Below are 20,389 nucleotides of genomic sequence, written 5' to 3' on the forward strand. Positions count from 1 at the left end.
ACTACATAAAAAAAACTTTCAACAATTCAAATAACTCGATTTTTATATTTCCACTACCTTCTTTCAATCTAACGGCTTAAGATGACATTGATTCCTGGCAGCCACAGCTTGCTTTCCATTTGCTCTGTCTCTTTTTATTTCCAGACAGACAGAAGTTATATATACAGGATACTAGTGTTTCCTCCCCGGCTCCAGCCCCAATTTGAAGGACTGTAAATGCCTGAATGGGTTCCAGCTTCGAAAGCTTAGCGGCGCTAGAAGAAAACAGATTGCTCTTACTGACAGTGCGCTCAGCTAAATACTTTAAGGACCAGATTGTCCTGCTGCAAATGGTGTTGGAGACTAAATATACAAGGTCTACTATTAGTTGAAATTCTCCTCTCGGCATGAGAAGTGAAAGTAAAGAACTTATTTTCTTTAATACAAATGCCCTTTATTACATGACTATGTCATTTATTGGAATTAATTTGTATTTAAATCCATGTGACTTTTGGAGCCTTTTAGAAAAGTGAGTATTTGAATAGTTTGAACTTGTAGTACTTATTTGAAAAGGCAAAAGTTAATTTGAGGCAGAACAACATTATTCAATCTCTGTTGACCTTTGAAGAACCGTTGGATGCAATACCCTCTAAATAATTATCATAACATATTTTTCAACAAGTCTCCAAATTCTATTATATGGACTTCAGTTCTGGAAAATACTGATCTTGGGGGCCACCAACAGTGGTGACGTTGACAAGTCCTTTTGGGATGTCCTTTCTATGACTCTTGCCTGAAAGAGACGTATTGTAGTCTATGATGAAGCGTGAGCACATAATAACACACAAGATTTAAACACACACACGAGGTAGCTTTAGATGGAAAATTAAATTACTTTGCATCATGTGTTATTCATATTCATAATTACAACTTTGTAAGGGAAATTTCATAGATGCTCTCTCCACAGCTGCAATAACCTGTTTGAAGGTGTAGTGTATGAGGTTAGCAGTACTTGAGATATTAATTTAAAGGTGTTTAATGATCATGAATATCCATTCAAATACATGAACAACAGTTTCTTTATTTCTGGTTAGAAAGTGCTTGATGAGCACAGAACAACAGTCAGAGAATGTTCATGCTGAAAAGGAAAGGGAAGTCACTTTTAAATGTATCAATCTGGGATGTTGTTAAATACTGAGCACAGGTAGCAGAGAATAACCCATTTTACTTCATTCATTCTTCAACACATGAAAACAGTTGCCGAATAAAATACCATTACTGTATGTCATATAATTTCACGTTACGTTCTAGTCAAATATATGTATGAGCGCATTCAATAGTTAGTTTCCATTGTCCAGGAATTACAAATCATACTGTCAATAAAACAACTTGTACATCATTGAAAAGGCATTGGGATTTATAGTTGAATACAAATGTTATAATTTCAGTTATGAACTCTTATAATCAGTGCTGTCTCTGCCTTCAGTTTGTCCTGTGTGGCTCAGTTGGTAAAGCATGGCACTTGGGTTGTGGGTTCAATTCCCATGGAGGACCAGTACAGAAAACAAAAAAGGATGAAAATTGTACGCGATCACTATTGTAAGATGCTCAAGATAAGAGCATCTGCTGAAGGACTAAAATGTTGTTGTCATGTGATTAAACAATTTGACATCATCCACCAGACATATGCTTGCATGTTTGCATAAAGAACATCCAATGCTGTCTCCAACACATGACAGGCAGAAAGATATCCATAACTGGTGATTGTTGATATGCCTGCGAGTTCAAAAGGTATCAAGTAGGCCTATGAAATTAGGTCCATCATATGTCTAAGTGCCTGCTTTTGTAGTCCCCTCCCAGGAGGGGCATTGAAGAACCTCAAGAAGACGTGTGAAGAGCTGCTTTATTTCAAGGGCTTTGTTTAAGAAGTCTGGTTCACGCCACTGATTTTAGTCCTGCAAAAGACATAAAAGCATGTATCAAGATGTGAAAACAATCTCCTGTGGGTGCATATCAAGAGATGCTGGGATGTGTACAAATAGAACTGTAAAAATAAAGCTTGCATGCATATCCAGTGACCTCATAGGTGCCCGAGTTGTAAGTACATGGGGTAGAAAAATATAAACCATTCCAGGAAAATAACTGCTTTGTCAGATCAGATGCAGAGTAGAATTGAGTCGGACACAACCAAATTCTTTGGCCCTCTCTTTAGCGTTGGATGCAAACCAACCAAAACATTTTCCTTATTGTGTTTCTATAAAGAGACAGATTCTTCTTTCCCCACTTTACCTCCGTATTGAGGGCAAGGACACATGCCAGAGAATTTGTTTAAGACTTGATGGTGTTAGTTTGTTTGTTGTACTAAATTATTTACAGTATACTGTTTAGTGTTTATGATTCTATTTCCATGCAGTTGTTTTCCAAATACTTCTAACAATAAGTATTTCATTTTACATGTGAATATCCACAAATCTTTGATTTGATTAACATGATGTTCAAAACATTACACATAAAAGTATTATTTACATGCTAGATTTGACATTTTATTGGGAAAAAGTTCCATTGAGTAGACAATAAGTGAATTCAGAGCAGAGTTCAGGGCTTTAAATGAGTGCAGGAATCAGCTCTAAATTACTTAAATCAGTATGCATTGAAAAAAAAACTTTTCCCCCCTGAAGTTTCCCCTCAGACTCACTGGCTCTCTCTGACAAAGGGATTTCTTTCTTACACAGCTACCCCCCCCCCCCTTCTCTCTCTCTCGTAACAGCTGCTGCTCAGTGCTGTATCCTGAGAGAGTGATGATCAGTGTTTTTTTGTTTTTTTTTTCAAAGTATTTTTTTTGGAACAGATGGCCAGGGGAGAGCTGGGGAATGTGCCAGCACTGCGCTGGGGAATGTGCCAATTCCTGCAGCGAGTGAGTTCTCTGGGCTTCAGCTCGCGTGCCTTCACCCTGCCCTCTGCCCTGAGTGGCGCCAGCAGGACTTCCCAACTAGAGTTACGAACATCTGGTGTCTGGGACTGACAGGGGGAAAAAAGCAGCTCAGCTTGTTTCCTTGTGAATGCTCTTATGCTAAGGAAACACATTAGCTCACAGTGAGGGAGAGAGAGCTAGAGAGAGCCGAGCACTAGGAGTGCAGGGAAAAGTTATGTGCATGTAACTATGCAGGAAATGTAATCTATGAACAAACACCTAATTCATCATTGTATTATTATTTTCTTTCTTTCTGGTTTACAGGGGATGTAAATTTGTAATTTGTGGTCTACAAAATGTGTATGTAATGTATATGAATTACAACTTGTTTATAGTTTTTTTTAAGTTAATGTATTTATTTATTCAGTACTTTAATGATTAGTCAGGGGTAATCAACCTATTTGAGTTTTGGAAATAGATGAAGAGCAGCTGGAATCCTCTGTGAAATTTACCCAAATGACATCATTTTTTTTTTATTAAATAAGTTTGGGCATTTACTTTCCAGATATGATTAAATGACTAACAGTGAGTTTTAAAACTTAGATTAAATTATAATTGTCACGTTCTGACCTTTATTTCCTTTGTTTTGTATTTATTTTGTATGGTCAGGGCGTGAGTTGGTTGGGCAGTCTATGTTTGTTTTTCTATGTTTTGGGGTATTTCTATGTTTCGGCCTAGTATGGTTCTCAATCAGAGGCAGGTGTCATTAGTTGTCTCTGATTGAGAATCATACTTAGGTAGCTTGGGTTTCACTGTGTGTTTGTGGGTGATTGTTCCTGTCTCTGTGTTTTGCGCCAGATAGGGCTGTTGTTTTTTTTGGTGGTTTCCACGTTTATTGTTTTGTAGTGTTCATGGTTATCTGTTTTTATTAAACATGAATCAATATAACCACGCTGCGTTTTGGTCCTCCGCTACTTCACCACAGGAAAACCCTGACAATAATGTTGTTTCACCAAGAAAGAAAATGGGGGAAAGCGAATGAGAGGGTGATCTAGAGAATAAACGAGAGATAAAGTGACAGAGGAGAAGACTGACGGGACAGATGAGGAACTGGGGGGGGGAAGTAATCGATAGAACAGTGTTAAAACGTTAATTAATGTGTAAATTAATGTTCTCCATGCTTGGATCTCATCTGTGCATTAAAACCCCTGTTGATTTATAGAGGCCATGCAGATGTATGGATCCAGGAGAGGGCTGGAGGAAGTTCAGCCTCAGTTTACATGACTCCCAGTGTCATAAAACTGCACACAAAGGCATCAATCACCTCTTTTATTCTCCCGGGGCACTTTTTCTCCTGTTCTGGACAAAAAACTGGCGGAACACCCAGTTCTCTTTCAAACACGAGTTGATGATGATTTAATTTAATGGGATCCCTATTAGGCAAAGGAATGCCTCTCTTAATTGGTGAGTGTATTCTTTCCTCTTTTGTTATCATTATCGTTAGAATTACCATCCCTCTGTCTGTCGCACTGCCCTATGTTTTCCCCCCGAACCATCAAATTATCTTTGCTACTTCCTGATCAGTAAAAGGGAAGTTTTCACTGCTGTGATATCATCAATTCACCAGTCATTCAAACACGTCATATAGTTTTGTTAGGAAATTACATGACAGTGAAGGAGGACAGGTGTTTAACTAGTAGAAAGAAAGGAAAGAAAAGCTCTATTCAATTAGTTTTATTTGAAAGTTAAATATCCATGACCAATTATTTTATTGTTGCTATTTATCAATGGCTTTGTTTATAAGCACAGTTTATGTTTCAAGGTTATTGATATGCTATATTGTCAAAAACATGTTTGAATTAGAAGCTAGCTTTGACTTGGCTTTCCATTCCCTCTCTGTAACTACTAATGCTTCAGAGTCCCTGCTCTGTTTTTGATGGCCTTGAACTTTATAGCAAACTTATTACAATTCCTCAGCAATGTCTCCATCTGTGTGCTTGAGTACTTTCCACTTGCAGTCAATGTCTCAACCCATCTTGTCATTGCTGCATGTGGCCTTCAGCCAAAGAACACAAGCACAGGGTAAAATCCCAGGCCAGACGTTTATGCACAGGGTAAAATCCCAGGCCAGACGTTTATGCACAGGGTAAAATCCCAGGCCAGACGTTTATGCACAGGGTAAAATCCCAGGCCAGACGTTTATGCACAGGGTAAAATCCCAGGCCAGACGTTTATGCACAGGGTAAAATCCCAGGCCAGACGTTTATGCACAGGGTAAAATCCCAGGCCAGACGTTTATGCACAGGGTAAAATCCTAGGCCAGACTTTTATACACAGGATAGACTTCCGGCGCCGACAGAGATGGCCGCCTCGCTTCGCGTTCCTAGGAAACTATGCAGTTTTTTTTTTTTACGTGTTATTTCTTACATTAGTACCCCAGGTCATCTTAGGTTTCATTACATACAGTCGAGAAGAACTACTGAATATAAGATCAGCGTCAACTCACCATCAGTACGACCAAGAATATGTTTTTCGCGACGCAGATCCTGTGTTCTGCCTTACAAACAGGACAATGGAATGGATCGCATGCAGCGACCCAAAAAAACGACTCCGAAAAAGAGGGAAACGAGGCGGTCTTCTGTTCAGACTCCGGAGACGGGCACACCGTGCACCACTCCCTAGCATTCTTCTTGCCAATGTCCAGTCTCTTAACAACAAGGTTGATGAAATCCGAGCAAGGGTAGCATTCCAGAGGGACATCAGAGACTGTAACGTTCTGTGCTTCACGGAAACATGGCTCACTGGAGAGACGCTATCCGAAGCGGTGCAGCCAACGGGTTTCTCCACTCATCGCGTCGACAGAAACAAACACCTTTCTGGTAAGAAGAGGGGCGGGGGCGTATGCCTTATGGCTAACGAGACATGGTGTGATGAAAGAAACATACAGGAACTCAAATCCTTTTGTTCACCTGATTTAGAATTCCTCACAATCAAATGTAGACCGCATTATCTACCAAGAGAATTATCTTCGATTTATAATCACAGCCGTATATATCCAACCCCCCAAGCAGACACATCGATGGCTCTGAACAAACTTTATTTAACTCTTTGCAAACTGGAAACCGTTTATCCGGAGGCTGCATTCATTGTAGCTGGGGATTTTAACAAGGCTAATCTGAAAACAAGACTCCCTAAATTTTATCAGCATATCGATTGCGCAACCAGGGGTGGAAAAACCTTGGATCATTGTTACTCTTACTTCCGCGACGCATATAAGGCCCTGCCCCGCCCCCCTTTCGGAAAAGCTGACCACGACTCCATTTTGCTGATCCCTGCCTACAGACAGAAACTGAAACAAGAAGCTGCCACGCTGAGGTCTGTCCAACGCTGGTCCGACCAAGCTGACTCCACACTCCAAGACTGCTTCCATCACGTGGACTGGGACATGTTTCGTATTGCGTCAGATAACAACATTGACGAATACGCTGATTCGGTGTGCGAGTTCATTAGAACGTGAGTTGAAGATGTCGTTCCCATAGCAACGATTAAAACATTCCCTAACCAGAAACCGTGGATTGATGGCAGCATTTGCGTGAAACTGAAAGCGCGAACCACTGCTTTTAATCAGGGCAAGGTGTCTGGTAACATGACCGAATACAAACAGTGCAGCTATTCCCTCCGCAAGGCTATCAAACAAGCTAAGCGTCAGTACAGAGACAAAGTAGAATCTCAATTCAACGGCTCAGACACAAGAGGCATGTGGCAGGGTCTACAGTCAATCACGGACTACAGGAAGAAATCCAGCCCATTCACGGACCAGGATGTCTTGCTCCCAGGCAGACTAAATAACTTTTTTGCCTGCTTTGAGGACAATCCAGTGCTACTGACACGGCCTGCAACGGAAACATGCGGTCTCTCCTTCACTGCAGCCGAGGTGAGTAAAACATTTAAACGTGTTAACCCTCGCAAGGCTGCAGGCCCAGACGGCATCCCCAGCCGCGCCCTCAGAGCATGCGCAGACCAGCTGGCTGGTGTGTTTACGGACATATTCAATCAATCCCTATACCAGTCTGCTGTTCCCACATGCTTCAAGAGGGCCACCATTGTTCCTGTTCCCAAGAAAGCTAAGGTAACTGAGCTAAATGACTACCGCCCCGTAGCACTCACCTCCGTCGTCATGAAGTGCTTTGAGAGACTAGTCAAGGACCAGATCACCTCCACCCTACCTGACACCCTAGACCCACTCCAATTTGCTTACCGCCCAAAAAGGTCCACAGACGATGCAATCTCAGCCACACTGCACACTGCCCTAACCCATCTGGACAAGAGGAATACCTATGTGAGAATGCTGTTCAATGACTACAGCTCGGCATTCAACACCATAGTACCCTCCAAGCTCGTCATCAAGCTCGAGACCCTGGGTCTCGACCCCGCCCTGTGCAACTGGGTACTGGACTTCCTGACGGGCCGCCCCCAGGTGGTGAGGGTAGGTAACAACATCTCCTCCCCGCTGATCCTCAACACTGGGGCCCCACAAGGGTGCGTTCTGAGCCCTCTCCTGTATTCCCTGTTTACCCACGACTGCGTGGCCACGCACGCCTCCAACTCAATCATCAAGTTTGCGGACGACACAACAGTGGTAGGCTTGATTACCAACAACGATGAGACTGCCTACAGGGAGGAGGTGAGGGCCCTCGGAGTGTGGGGTCAGGAAAATAACCTCACACTCAACGTCAACAAAACTAAGGAGATAATTGTGGACTTCAGGAAACAGCAGAGGGAACACCCCCCTATCCACATCGATGGAACAGTAGTGGAGAGGGTAGCAAGTTTTAAGTTCCTCGGCATACACATCACAGACAAACTGAATTGGTCCACTCACACAGACAGCATCGTGAAGAAGGCGCAGCAGCGCCTCTTCAACCTCAGGAGGCTGAAGAAATTCGGCTTGTCACCAAAAGCACTCACAAACTTCTACAGATGCACAATCGAGAGCATCTTGGCGGGCTCTATCACCGACTGGTACGGCAACTGCTCCGCCCACAACCGTAAGGCTCTCCAGAGGGTAGTGAGGTCTGCACAACGCATCACCGGGGGCAAACTACCTGCCCTCCAGGACACCTACACCACCCGATGTTACAGGAAGGCCATAAAGATCATCAAGGACATCAACCACCCGAGCCACTGCCTGTTCACCCCGCTATCATCCAGAAGGCGATGTCAGTACAGGTGCATCAAAGCTGGGACCGAGAGACTGAAAAACAGCTTCTATCTCAAGGCCATCAGACTGTTAAACATCCACCACTAACATTGAGTGGCTGCTGCCAACACACTGACACTGACTCAACTCCAGCCACTTTAATAATGGGAATTGATGGGAAATGATGTAAATATATCACTAGGCACTTTAAACAATGCTACCTTATATAATGTTACTTACCCTACATTATTCATCTCATATGCATACGTATATACTGTACTTTATATCATCGACTGCATCCTTATGTAATACATGTATCACTAGCCACTTTAACTATGCCACTTTGTTTACATACTCATCTCATATGTATATACTGTACTCGATACCATCTACTGTATCTTGCCTATGCTGCTCTGTACCATCACTCATTCATATATCCTTATGTACATATTCTTTATTCCCTTACACTGTGTATAAGACAGTAGTTTAGGAATTGTTAGTTAGGTTACTTGTTGGTTATTACTGCATTGTCAGAACTAGAAGCACAAGCATTTCGCTACCCTCGCATTAACATCTGCTAACCATGTGTATGTGACAAATAAAATTTGATTTGATTTGAAATCCCAGGCCAGACGTTATGCACAGGGTGAAATCCCAGGCCAGACGTTATGCACAGGGTGAAATCCCAGGCCAGACGTTTATGCACAGGGTAAAATCCCAGGCCAGACGTTTATGCACAGGGTAAAATCCCAGGCCAGACTTTTATGCACAGGGTAAAATCCCAGGCCAGACTTTTATACACAGGGTAAAATCACAGGCCAGACTTTTATACACAGGGTAAAATCCCAGGCCAGACTTTTATGCACAGGGTAAAATCCCAGGCCAGACTTTTATACACAGGGTAAAATCCCAGGCCAGACTTTTATACACAGGGTAAAATCCCAGGCCAGACTTTTATGCACAGGGTAAAATCCCAGGCCAGACTGTCATTAGACAAAATCCTAAATACTGAATCTTGCCTTCCCTTCTCTTCCCTAGATCCAATTTACCTTTCTCTTCTTGGAGCGTCCCTCGGCCTGCAGGGTGCGGGTGCACTGCTCCACACACTCTCTGAAGCTCATGTTGCCGTTATCTGGGGTGTAGTCCAGGTCTGCAAGCTGAGCCAGCGACAGGATGTAGTTGCAGGCGATTCTTAATATAGCCAGCTTTGACAACTTCTGTCCATAGGAGTAGCAGGGCACCTGTATAGGGTTACAATTTGGTTAGGTTTTGTCATACACAGTGTACAAAACATTTGGAACACCTTCCTAATATTAAGTTGCATCCCCCAACCCCCTCTTTTGCCCTCAGAACAGCGTAAATTTGTCAGGCCATGGACTCTACAAAGTGTCAAACGTGTTCTACAGAGTTGCTTGCCCATGTTGACTCCAATATTTCCCACAGTTGTGTCAAGTTGGCTGGATATCCTTTGGGTGGTGTGAAAAACCTAGCAGCGTATCAGTTGTTGACACACTCAAGCCAGTGCACCTGGCACCTACTACCATACCCCATTCAAAGGTACTTTTAATATTTTGTCTTGCCCATTCACCCTCTAATTGGCACACATACACAATCCATGTCTCAATTGTCTCAAGGCTTAAACATGATTCTTTAACCTGTCTCCTTCCCTTCATCTACACTGATTGAAGTGGATTTAACACGCGACATCAATAAGGGATCATAGCTTCACCTGGTCAGTCTATGTCATGGAAAGGACTGGTGTTCCTAAAGTTTCGTACACTCATGGTATATCATATACTGATATGAGAGGATGGTATGGCCAAGTTTAGGAGATTTTTAGTTAGGCTACTGTATATGCTCTTTAGTTACTGTTGTTGGTGTCAGTTGGTGTCACGTAACAGTTTTCCACCATGTCTTTCTAAGTGCCAAAGCAGCTGGTGATGACATGACACAGTAAAAGGGTTCACAGCAAAAATGTCCCTGTTTTTTGTTTTCAAAGGGATAGATAGTTAATGTTGGATTTGGTAAACGTAAAAGTTATTTGTTTTAGTTGACATTGATAGTTCATAGTACACATACATGCTGTATCAGGCCTATTGGAGTGTGAAGAGGTTTCCTTTGTCATTAAGAAACTTGTTCCCTGTTTCCTATGCATTTGACATCTTGTTTCTGCCATTTTGAGAGGTGTCATCAGAGTGACATTTCAATTGTTTGGACTGACATGTCTTAAAGATTTTGTACTGTTCATTCTCATATCTTTAATGTGGCCGAGCAAACTGTGCATTATCTACACTGAAATTAATTTAATAAACTATCTATAAAAGGGGCCATATAGTTAGTACTCAAGTAGGTCTATTGTATAGTGAAATTCCCCATCATTTTCATAATGCACATAACTCCATACAGTTGACACACTGAAATGGGAATTTAAGTACAGCAACTTACTCTGAGTTCAGCATAAACATAACATTCTGTACAAGAGGCCTCATTGTGTGTTTAGTGAATTAAGTGGAAATACCTGCTTTCTCAGCGCCTCAAAGGCTGCACTGATGGTATGCACCCGGGTCCTCTCTCTGGCATTAGCCAGTAGCCTCCGTGTCTGCTGAACGGCTCTGATCTCAGTGATGACGCCAGATGTTTCTCCCAGCCGTTTCCTTGGCGATTCCATCAGGTCGCTGCTATTGATGTAGGACGCCTGAGAAGCTGAGGAGAGGGACCTCTCGGAGAGCTGGCACAGGACGACCCGGGACTGTAATGTGTGATCAGACACAAATGACTGTTGGTCATAACTTGTAACCTGTGGGAATGTGCTGTGAAAGGAGTCTCTGCTTGTTGATGTTGACTCGGATAAAGGCTGTGACTGTGATGGGAGCGTCCCAGTAACTGTAGATGGTAAAGCATTTATCCTCATGTCAATAGCAATATTCGGGTTATCAGATGAAATGATCGATTTCTCCACAGATAAAACTGTACCAGGGTCCTGCAGTCTTTTTTGTACACGGTTTCTACATGTCTCTTCCATCAGTTCCCCCATAGAGTCGTCTTCCACTCTTAAATCATCCGCAAAACTTTGGACTTCTTCACTGGTGACACGTTTTGGGTCCCGACCTTTTCGTTTAAACTTTTTATTCCCAGTTGCATCCTTTGCATTGATTGTTTTCCAGCCATCGCTGAGTAGATGTGGATTCCTCATTTCAACACAAATACGCACTGTGCACAATTGAAAACCAACAGTGCCACTGCCTTATAAACAAAATATGTTGGTAGTAATATTGCGCAACAGTACAATAATAATATTCTATTGTAATTGAATCAATATAACAAAGTCGGATAGGTCCCTTTGCAATGCAGCACCCTGACTCTAATGATAGATATGCATCAACAAGCTTACGAGGCCTATATATAACAGCAAGAATAGACTGCATGTGCAGGCGCGTGTTGCTCCCGTGGATTCCGAGCATCTTCTGAACCATCCAAAATTGCCAGTATTTTTTTGTGAATGTGCTCTGAGGTTCATCTGTATTTGTTTAGCCTCAGTTTACATATAAGCCCCTGTCGGTGAGATAAATCGCCATGCCGCCTACAGCGAGAGAGACCGCCCAAAATCCTTCTTGCAGTGCATAATAACAGATTAACCCCTACGGTGACTTTTGTGAACCGGCCTACAGGACAATTATAATGGCAATAGTTATCATAAATGCTGTACATGTTTTTATATCACAATCTGTATGCATTGCAAATACATTTTACATAGGATATACATGAGAGCTGGGGTAAAGAGTTTTTGGGGGGTCTTTATTGAGCATGCAAAACTTAAATAATCCCACTATAGTGCACATGGTAACAGTGATAGCGTATACTTTTTGATGCGTCTGCTTATAGAAAATATTTTTTTTCATACATACTGTGACACCCACTGGAACATGGCAGACTAATAGAGGGAACAGTCCTCAGATCTATTGAAGCACTGGAGGAAGTTAGTACAATGCTGCCACCTACTGCAGAATCTCTCTCTCACTCACTCACTCACTCACACTTGCTGTGTGTGTGAGCATGAAGGCCCTTTCTGACTAGAATATGTAAATAGTTAATGTCAGAACAATTTTCTTGAGTGGAGAGATCCAAACAAGCTTTAGCTCTTTCTTTTTTAAACACAAAGGCCTCCAGTTGTTCCTGGGCAGAGTGCCAGCCACTCAGCGACCTGCTTCTTCCTCCTGATATTAAATTGCTCTGGCATGTACTCTGCCCTGGCTGATGCTAGCCCACCACCAGGCCTCAAGAGTAAATCTTTCCAGCTGACACTGTTGATGTGCTGCTCTGGTGAGGTAATTTATAGCTTTTCGGTAAGGGTCTTAGTTGGAGGCATATCTGTTTTGTTCATTTCTATTTCCTCTTTCCAACCAATTTCAACTGTAACTTTGTTGCATTACACTGCATTAGCCAATAATTGGACTATTGTAGTCCGATTCCGACCCAAGTTACGCACTCGCAAATGGAACATAATTCCCTTTTTATGCATTTTTCTCTTTACAGGTATTCAGACCTTGAATTCAGGCATGAGAATAAATTGCTATTCATCCGCTATTCATTGGGGTATAGTGGTTGATTTACCGGGTTGATTTATCATTTCGAGAATGTTTTAATTATATGCCACTACTGGCAGCCAGTAGCCACTTTCAGTTATGCCCACATACATTTACAACTGCACTGACTTTAGTATTAGTTTCCTTATATTTAGCATCATTCCATTACATTGTTAGTTTACCTTCCTTCTGTCACGTTCATGTGGTTGGTCCTTAGGATCACTTGCAATAGTGAATCGTATTCGGCTTACAGTATTACAAGTTCTGCAATAATTTGGAATAATTTGGAGCATTATGGAATGCAGACCATAGCAGTTTAAACCTGGAGCCTGGCACACATGGTTCACGAGGACTGGACCATTGTCATCACAGGTCCATGATTAGTGAGGATTCTTAGGGCAAATTTGTAGGACTACTGTTCAAACCGCTATTGTACACATCCGCCCCATATATGCTGAACAAAAATATAAAGGCAACATGCAACAATTTCATAGATTTGACTGAGTTACAGTTCATATGAGGAAATCAGTCAATTGAAATAAATAAATTAGGCCCTAATCTATTGATTTCACATTACTGGGAATACAGATATCAGCAAATCAGCAAACCGCTTGCCCACACGACGCCATACACATGGTCTGTGGTTGTGAGTCCGGTTGGACATACTGCCAAATTCTCTAAAACAACATTGGGAGATGGCTTATTTTAGAGAAATTAACATTCAATTCTGTACATTAAATTATCTGGCATTAGCTCTAGCGGACATTCCTGCACCATGACAATTGCACGCTCGCTCAAAACATGAGACACCTGTGTAGCGATTATGCAGTTTATCAGATTCTTGATATGCCACACCTGTCAAGCTGTGCACAAAATTTGAGAGAAATACGCTTTTTGTGCGTATGGAAAATGTCTGAGATCTTTGATTTCAGCTCATGAAACACGATACGTGTTGCATTTATATATTTGCTCATTTATATTTAATGGATTGAACAATTGAATATGGCAACCTTCAGGATGAATCAGACTACATATATTGGTGAATCAAAAATACAGTAGAGGGGTAAAGGCAAAGGGTAAATATTTTTCTAACCCTAGACAATATACAACCTCCGAATATTCTTTGAGTCTACAAATTGGTTCTGAAAAGAAGATGCATATATGCGTGTATCTACATTGCTTTTTTCACTGAGCCCTAATATTCTGAACCATTTTCTTCATACAGTGAGGAGAACAAGTATTTGATACACTGCCAATTTTGCAGGTTTTCGTACTTACAAAGCATGTAGAGGTCTTTAATTTTTATCATAGGTACACTTCAACTGTGAGAGATGGAATCTTAAACAAAAATCCAGAAAATCACATTGTATGATTTTTAAGTAATTAATTTGCATTTTATTGTATGACATAAGTATTTGATTCATCAGAAAAGCAGAACTTAATATTTGGTACAGAAACCTTTGTTTGCAATTACAGAGATCATACGTTTCCTGTAGTTCTTGACCAGGTTTGCATACACTGCAGCAGGGATTTTGGCCCACTCCTCCATACAGACCTTCTACAGATCCTTCAAGTTTCGGGGCTGTCGCTGGGCAATACGGACTTTCAGCTCCCTCCTATTGGGTTCAGGTCTGGAGACTGGCTAGGCCACCCCAGGACCTTGAGATGCCTCTTACGGAGCCACTCCAAAGTTGCCCTGGCTGTGTGTTTCAGGTCGTTGTCATGCTGGAAAACCCAGCCACAACCCATCTTCAATGCTCTTACTGAGGGAAGGAGGTTGTTGGCCAAGATCTCTCAATACATGGCCCCATCCATCCTCCCCTCAATACGGTGCAGTCGTCCTGTTACCTTTGCAGAAAATCTTCCCCAAAGAATGATGTTTCCACCTCCGTGCTTCACGGTTGGGATGGGGTTCTTGGGGTTGTACTCATCCTTCTTCTTCCAAAAAGATCTATTTTTGTCTCATCAGGCAACATGACCTTCTCCCATTCCTACTCTGGATCATCCAGATGGTCATTGGCACACTTCAGACGGGCCTGGACATGCGCTGGCTTGAGTAGGGGGACCTTGCGTGCGCTGCAGAATTTTAATCCATGATAGTGTAGTGTGTTACTAATGGTTTTCTTTGAGACTGTGTTCCCAGCTCTCTTCAGGTCATTGACCAGGTCCTGCAGTGTAGTTCTGGGCTGATCCCCCACCTTCCTCATGATCACTGATGCCCCACGAGGTGAGATCTTGCATGGAGCCCCAGACCGAGGGTGATTGACCGTCATCTTGAACTTCTTCCATTTTCGAATAATTGTGCCAACAGTTGTTGCCTTCTCACCAAGCTGCTTGCCTATTGTCCTGTAGCCCATCCCAACCTTGTGCAGGTCTAAAAAAAAGATTTCCCTGATCCTTACACAGCTCTCTGGTCTTGGCCATTGTGGAGAGGTTGGAGTCTGTTTGAGTGTGTGGACAGGTGTCTTTTATACAGGTAATGAGTTCAAACAAGTGCAGTTAATACAGGTAATGAGTGGAGAACAGGAGGGCTTCTTAAAGAAAAACTAACAGGTCTGTGAGAGCTGGAATTCTTACTGGTTGGTAGGTGATCCAATACTTATGTCATGCAATAAAATGCAAATTAATTACTTAAAAATCATACAATGTGATTTTCTGGATTTTTGTTTTAGATTCTGTCTCTCACAGTTGCTTTGTAAGTAGGAAAACCTGCAACATTGGCAGTGTTATCCCCACTGTATATTTTTGTGAGTCTGTCAAGAAAATTCAAATGAATGGTACACCAAATTTAAATGGATGGCTTTAGATAAATGTACTGACAATCCTATTGAATGAAGACCCAACAAGTGGGAGGGTTTTCAGTGGCTGAATGAAATGCATTCAGTGCATGTAAGGGAACCACGTCTGGAAAGCCTGTTACACACGTGCATAAGGTAAGTCTGAATACCAACTACTGAGAAGTTTGTAGGAAAGGCGTGCATGGGAAAGGTGTAAATCTCCTAAACCTGAATCGGGCCCTTGATGAACAGGAGTGGGTATTGAACCAGCGACCCTGCAAAAGTGCCTAATTGTCATACTTGAGTAAAAGTGAAAGTCACCCAGCAAAGTAATACTTGAATAAATGTCTAAGTATTTGGTTTTAAATATACTTCAGTATCAAAAGTAAATATAATTGCTAAAATATACTGAAGTATCAAAAGGTAAAAGTATACCTTTTTTCAAATTGGATACGACGAAATTGGGGAGAAAAAAGGGGTAAAATAGAATAAATTTAAAAAAAGAATAAAACAAGGTTCTACAGCTGCACCATTGAGAGCATCCTGATGGGTTGCATCACTGCCTGGTATGGCAACTGCTCGGTCTCGACCCTTCCTCCTTTACGCTGCTGCTACTCTCTGTTATTATCTATGCATACTCACTTTAATAACTTTACCTACATGTACATATTACCTCAATTACCTCGACAAACCGGTGCCCCCACACATTGATTCTGTACCGGTACCCCCTGTATATAGCCTCGCTATTGTTATTTTACTGCTGCTCTTATTTGTGACTTTTTATTTATTTATTATTATTTATTAAAACTGCATTGTTGGTTAAGGGCTTGTTTGTAATCATTTCACTGCAAGGTCTACACCTGTTGTATTCTGCGCATGTGACAAATAAAATTAGATTTAATTGTTATTTGATTACTAAAATGGTAACATCTATATTAAAACACCATAACCCACAAACTTCACTATAGTAATGGTAAAATGTAAATGAGACATTTCTGCTGGGATGGAGGAATTATCAGGAAAGTTCAACTAGATTATCAGGTCAGTCTAGGGTACAATTTGCCCGAAGAGGTGAAGTATTGCGATGAGCTATACAACTGTACTTCTGATTCTAATTCTCAACAGTATAGTTAAAAGATCACTGAGGAGGACCAACAGTGATAGGGTGATTGTCTCAAAGGGACTGACATGCAGGGATCGAACATAAGGATTTTGGGCACTGGCCAGCAGACCACGATTTCTACTAGCCCGGGTAACATTCAGGTCCTAAATCTGTGGCATACGATGTTTGTAAAGGCAAAATGGCACTACTGTGTCAGGCTAGTTTGGCACATTTTCTACTAGCCCAGTCTGAAAAGTACTAGCCTCAGGCTAGTTTAACTTCTCTAGGGTAGGGGGCAGCATTGGAAATTTTGGATGTAAAGCATGCCCAAATTGAACTGCCTGTTACCCAGCCATAAAAGCTAGAATATGCATATAATTAGTGATTTGGATAGAAAACACTCTGAAGTTTCTAAAACTGTTTGAATGATGTCTGTGAGTAGAACAGAACGCATAAGGCAGGCAGAAACCTGAGAAAAAATCCAACCAGGAGGTGGGAAATCTGAGGTTTGTAGTTTTTCAACTCTTGGCCTATCGAATACACAGTGTCTATGGGGTCATATTGCACAACCTAATGCTTCCATTAGATGTCAACCGTCTTTAGAACCTTGTTTGATGCTTCTACTGTGAAGTGGGGGCGAATGAGAGGGGAATGAGTCAGAGGTCTGCCAGAGAGCCACGAGCTCATTCTCGCGCGTTCACGTGATAGTTAGCTATGTTCCATTACAATTCTACCGACAAAGGAATTCTCTGGTTGGAACATTATTGAAGATGTATGTTAACCTCTCTAGGGTAGGGGGCAGCATTTGGAATTTTGGATGAAAAGCATGTCCAAATTATATGATATGCATATAACTGGTAGATTTGGACAGAAATCACTCTAAAGTTTCCAAAACTGTTTAAGTGTCTGTGAGTATAACAGAACTGATTTAGCAGGCAATAACCTGAGAAAAATCCATTCAGGAAGTAGTTTTTTTTGTGGTTTTGTAATTTATTGACTTACGACTCCATTTGCAGTTCCTATGCCTTCCACTAGATGTCAACAGTCTTTAGAAATCGTTTCAGGCTTGTATATTCTTATAAATGAGGGAGTAAGACCAGTCTGAACGAGTGGACGTGACGCAGAGTTTTTTCAGGCGCATGTGCATTTCTTGTTTACCTTTTATATTGACAACGTTATTGTCCGGTTGAAATATTATAGATCATTTAGGCTAAAAACAACCTGAGGATTGAATATAAACATTGTTTGACATGTTTCTATGAACTTGACGTACACAATTTGGATTCTTTTTGTCTGATTGTTTTGACTGAGTTTGAGCCTGTGGAATACTGAAGAAAACACGCTAACAAAATAAAGTTTTTTAGATATAAAGAGACTTCATCGAACAAAAGGAACATTTATTGAGTAAATGAATGTTTTCTGATTGCCACCATATGAAGATCATCAAAGGTAAGGGATTAATGTTATCTCGATTTCTGAGTTTTGTAACGCTTCTGCTTGGCTGGTTACTGTTTGTAATAATTTGTCAACTGGGCTATGTTCTGGGCTAGGTATGCTTTCGCCGAAAAGCTTTTTTTAAATATGACACTGTGGTTGGTTTAACAAGAAGTTAATCTTTAAACCTATGTAAAATATGTTTTGTTTTCTGAATTTTTATAATGAGCATTTCTGTCATTTTAATTTGGCGCTCTGCAACCTCACTGGATTTTGGCCAGATGGGATGCTAGCGTCCCACATACCCTAGAGAGGTTAAAAACATCCTTAAGATTGATCTATATTTCGTTTGACATGTTTCTATGGACTGTAACAGAACTTTTTGACTTTTCGTCTGCTCCTAGTGGTCGCACGTCGTGAGTTTGGATTGTGTACTGAACACGTGAACAAAAAGGAGGTATTTGGACATAAATTATGGACATTATCGAACAAATCAAACATTTATTGTGGAACTGGGATTCCTGGGAGTGCATTCTGATGAAGATCATCAAAGGTAAGTGAATAATTATAATGCTATTTCTGACTTCTGTTGACGACACAACATGGTGGGTATCTGTTTGGGTTGTTTTTTTGGTCTCTAAGCGCCGTACTCAGATTATTGCATGGTGTTTTTTCCGTAAAGTTTTTTTGAAATCTGACACAGCGGTTGCATTAAGGAGAAGGAGATCTAAAATTCCATTCATAACACTTGTATCTTTTAACAATGTTTATTATGAGTATTTCTGTAAATTGATGTGGCTCTCTGCAAAATCACTGATGTTTTGGAACTACTGAACATAACGCGCCAATGTAAACTCAGATATTTGGATATAAATATGAACTTTATTGAACAAAACATACATGTATTGTGTAACATGAAGTCCTATGAGTGTCATCTGGTGAAGATCATCAAAGGTTAATGATTAATTCTATCTCTATTTCTGCTTTTTGTGACTCCTCTCTTTGGCTGGAAAAATGGCTGTGTTTTTCTGTGACTTGGCTCTGACCTAACATAATCATTTGGTTTGCTTTCATCGTAAAGCCTTTTTGAAATTTGGCACTGTGGCTAGATTTACAACAAGTGTATCTTTAAAATGGTGTAAAATACATGTATGTTTGAGGAATTGTAATTGAGATTTCTGTCGTTTTGAATTTGGTGCCCTGCAGTTTCACTGGCTGTTGACGAGGTGGGACGCTACCGTCCCACGTACCCTAGAGAGGTTAACTTCCATCCCTGCTGACACGTATAACTGACTTCACAGGTCATTTGATTACTCATGTACAACAGATGCACTCGTGGAACAAAACCATTTGTGTTTTGAAGGGAAATGCCAGATAGTTAACGTTAGCTCACCATTCGTGTTGTCACAGTTTTCCATCTGGTGACATGCTAGCTAATGTTAGCCAACCAGGGCATGGATATTTAGCTAACTCTTAGCTAGCTAGTTATGTTAGCTCATCGTTCGTGTAGTCATACTTTTCACCATACCCCATGCTAACTAGTCCACCAGGACAGGGATAGTTCATGTTAGTGCTAATCGCTAATGTTAGGCACATTGGCTAGCATGTCACCGCCTGTAGGGAAAGTTATGGTGCAACGTTAGCTAGCTAACATTAGCTGATGTAGCCAACTATCCAACCAAGGTGTCTAAATAGCTAGCCCACCAATTGATATTTAGCTAGCTATACCCCTACCCTGGGCTAATGTTAGCTAGCTCGTATGTCACCAAGTGAAAAAGTATGACCATACAAACAGTGAGTTAATGTTAACTAGCTGGATATCTCACAAAGGACTTAAGGTCACAAAAGTCATTATGCTAGCCTATGCTGTTTTCCTTTTTACTTGTCAGGAGGGGAACGTGCGTTGTACACGTAACTACAGTCGGTGGTTATCTAGCTAATTTGCAAAAGCATCTAGCTAACCACAGATCTTTGACCTAACCAAAATAGCTTGTTAGCAGCTAGCAAACCTTACCTTATCACAGAGATCCAGCGATGTCTCTCGCTTACAGAGGTCGGAAAATGATCAAATGCACATGTGCGTATTGAAGTAGTGGTTACAATCCGGTACATAGCACAAAACCATCCTTGCTTCTGATCGATGGAGAGACCTGAGGTTAGCTAGTTAGCTACAAAGGCCAAGGTAATTTAAAAAAATTATAGCATTTATTTCTAAGGTCGCTAAGGAATTTGAAAAATGCTAAACAAGAATACATACGAGAAATACATAGTAGCCAAAATGTTTATCAATTATTATTTTTTGGCTTTTCTCGCGATCATAATTTACATGGTCTGCCCTAGCATTAGAAAGCCTAACTGGGAACTTGGGACTCGGAAATCTCCCTTATCTGGCTTCAGTGCGTT

The 20,389-nt window shown here is 41.3% G+C and overlaps 1 protein-coding gene across 1 annotated transcript; it reads right to left on the bottom strand.

Moving 5' to 3' along the window:
- Nucleotides 1–1,040: 1,040 nt before the first annotated feature.
- Nucleotides 1,041–11,649, bottom strand: LOC135526154 (transcription factor atoh8-like). Its single transcript, XM_064954285.1, has 3 exons — nt 10,609–11,649; nt 9,140–9,331; nt 1,041–1,934 (listed from the first exon to the last, which is right to left on the bottom strand). The coding sequence occupies exons 1-3, from the start codon at nt 11,281–11,283 to the stop codon at nt 1,929–1,931; spliced, it is 873 nt and encodes a 290-aa protein (XP_064810357.1). The 5' UTR covers nt 11,284–11,649; the 3' UTR covers nt 1,041–1,928.
- Nucleotides 11,650–20,389: the final 8,740 nt, after the last annotated feature.

The sequence above is a fragment of the Oncorhynchus masou genome, chromosome 32 (assembly GCF_036934945.1).
Source record: "Oncorhynchus masou masou isolate Uvic2021 chromosome 32, UVic_Omas_1.1, whole genome shotgun sequence".
In the NCBI taxonomy this organism is placed as follows: Eukaryota; Metazoa; Chordata; class Actinopteri; order Salmoniformes; family Salmonidae; genus Oncorhynchus; species Oncorhynchus masou.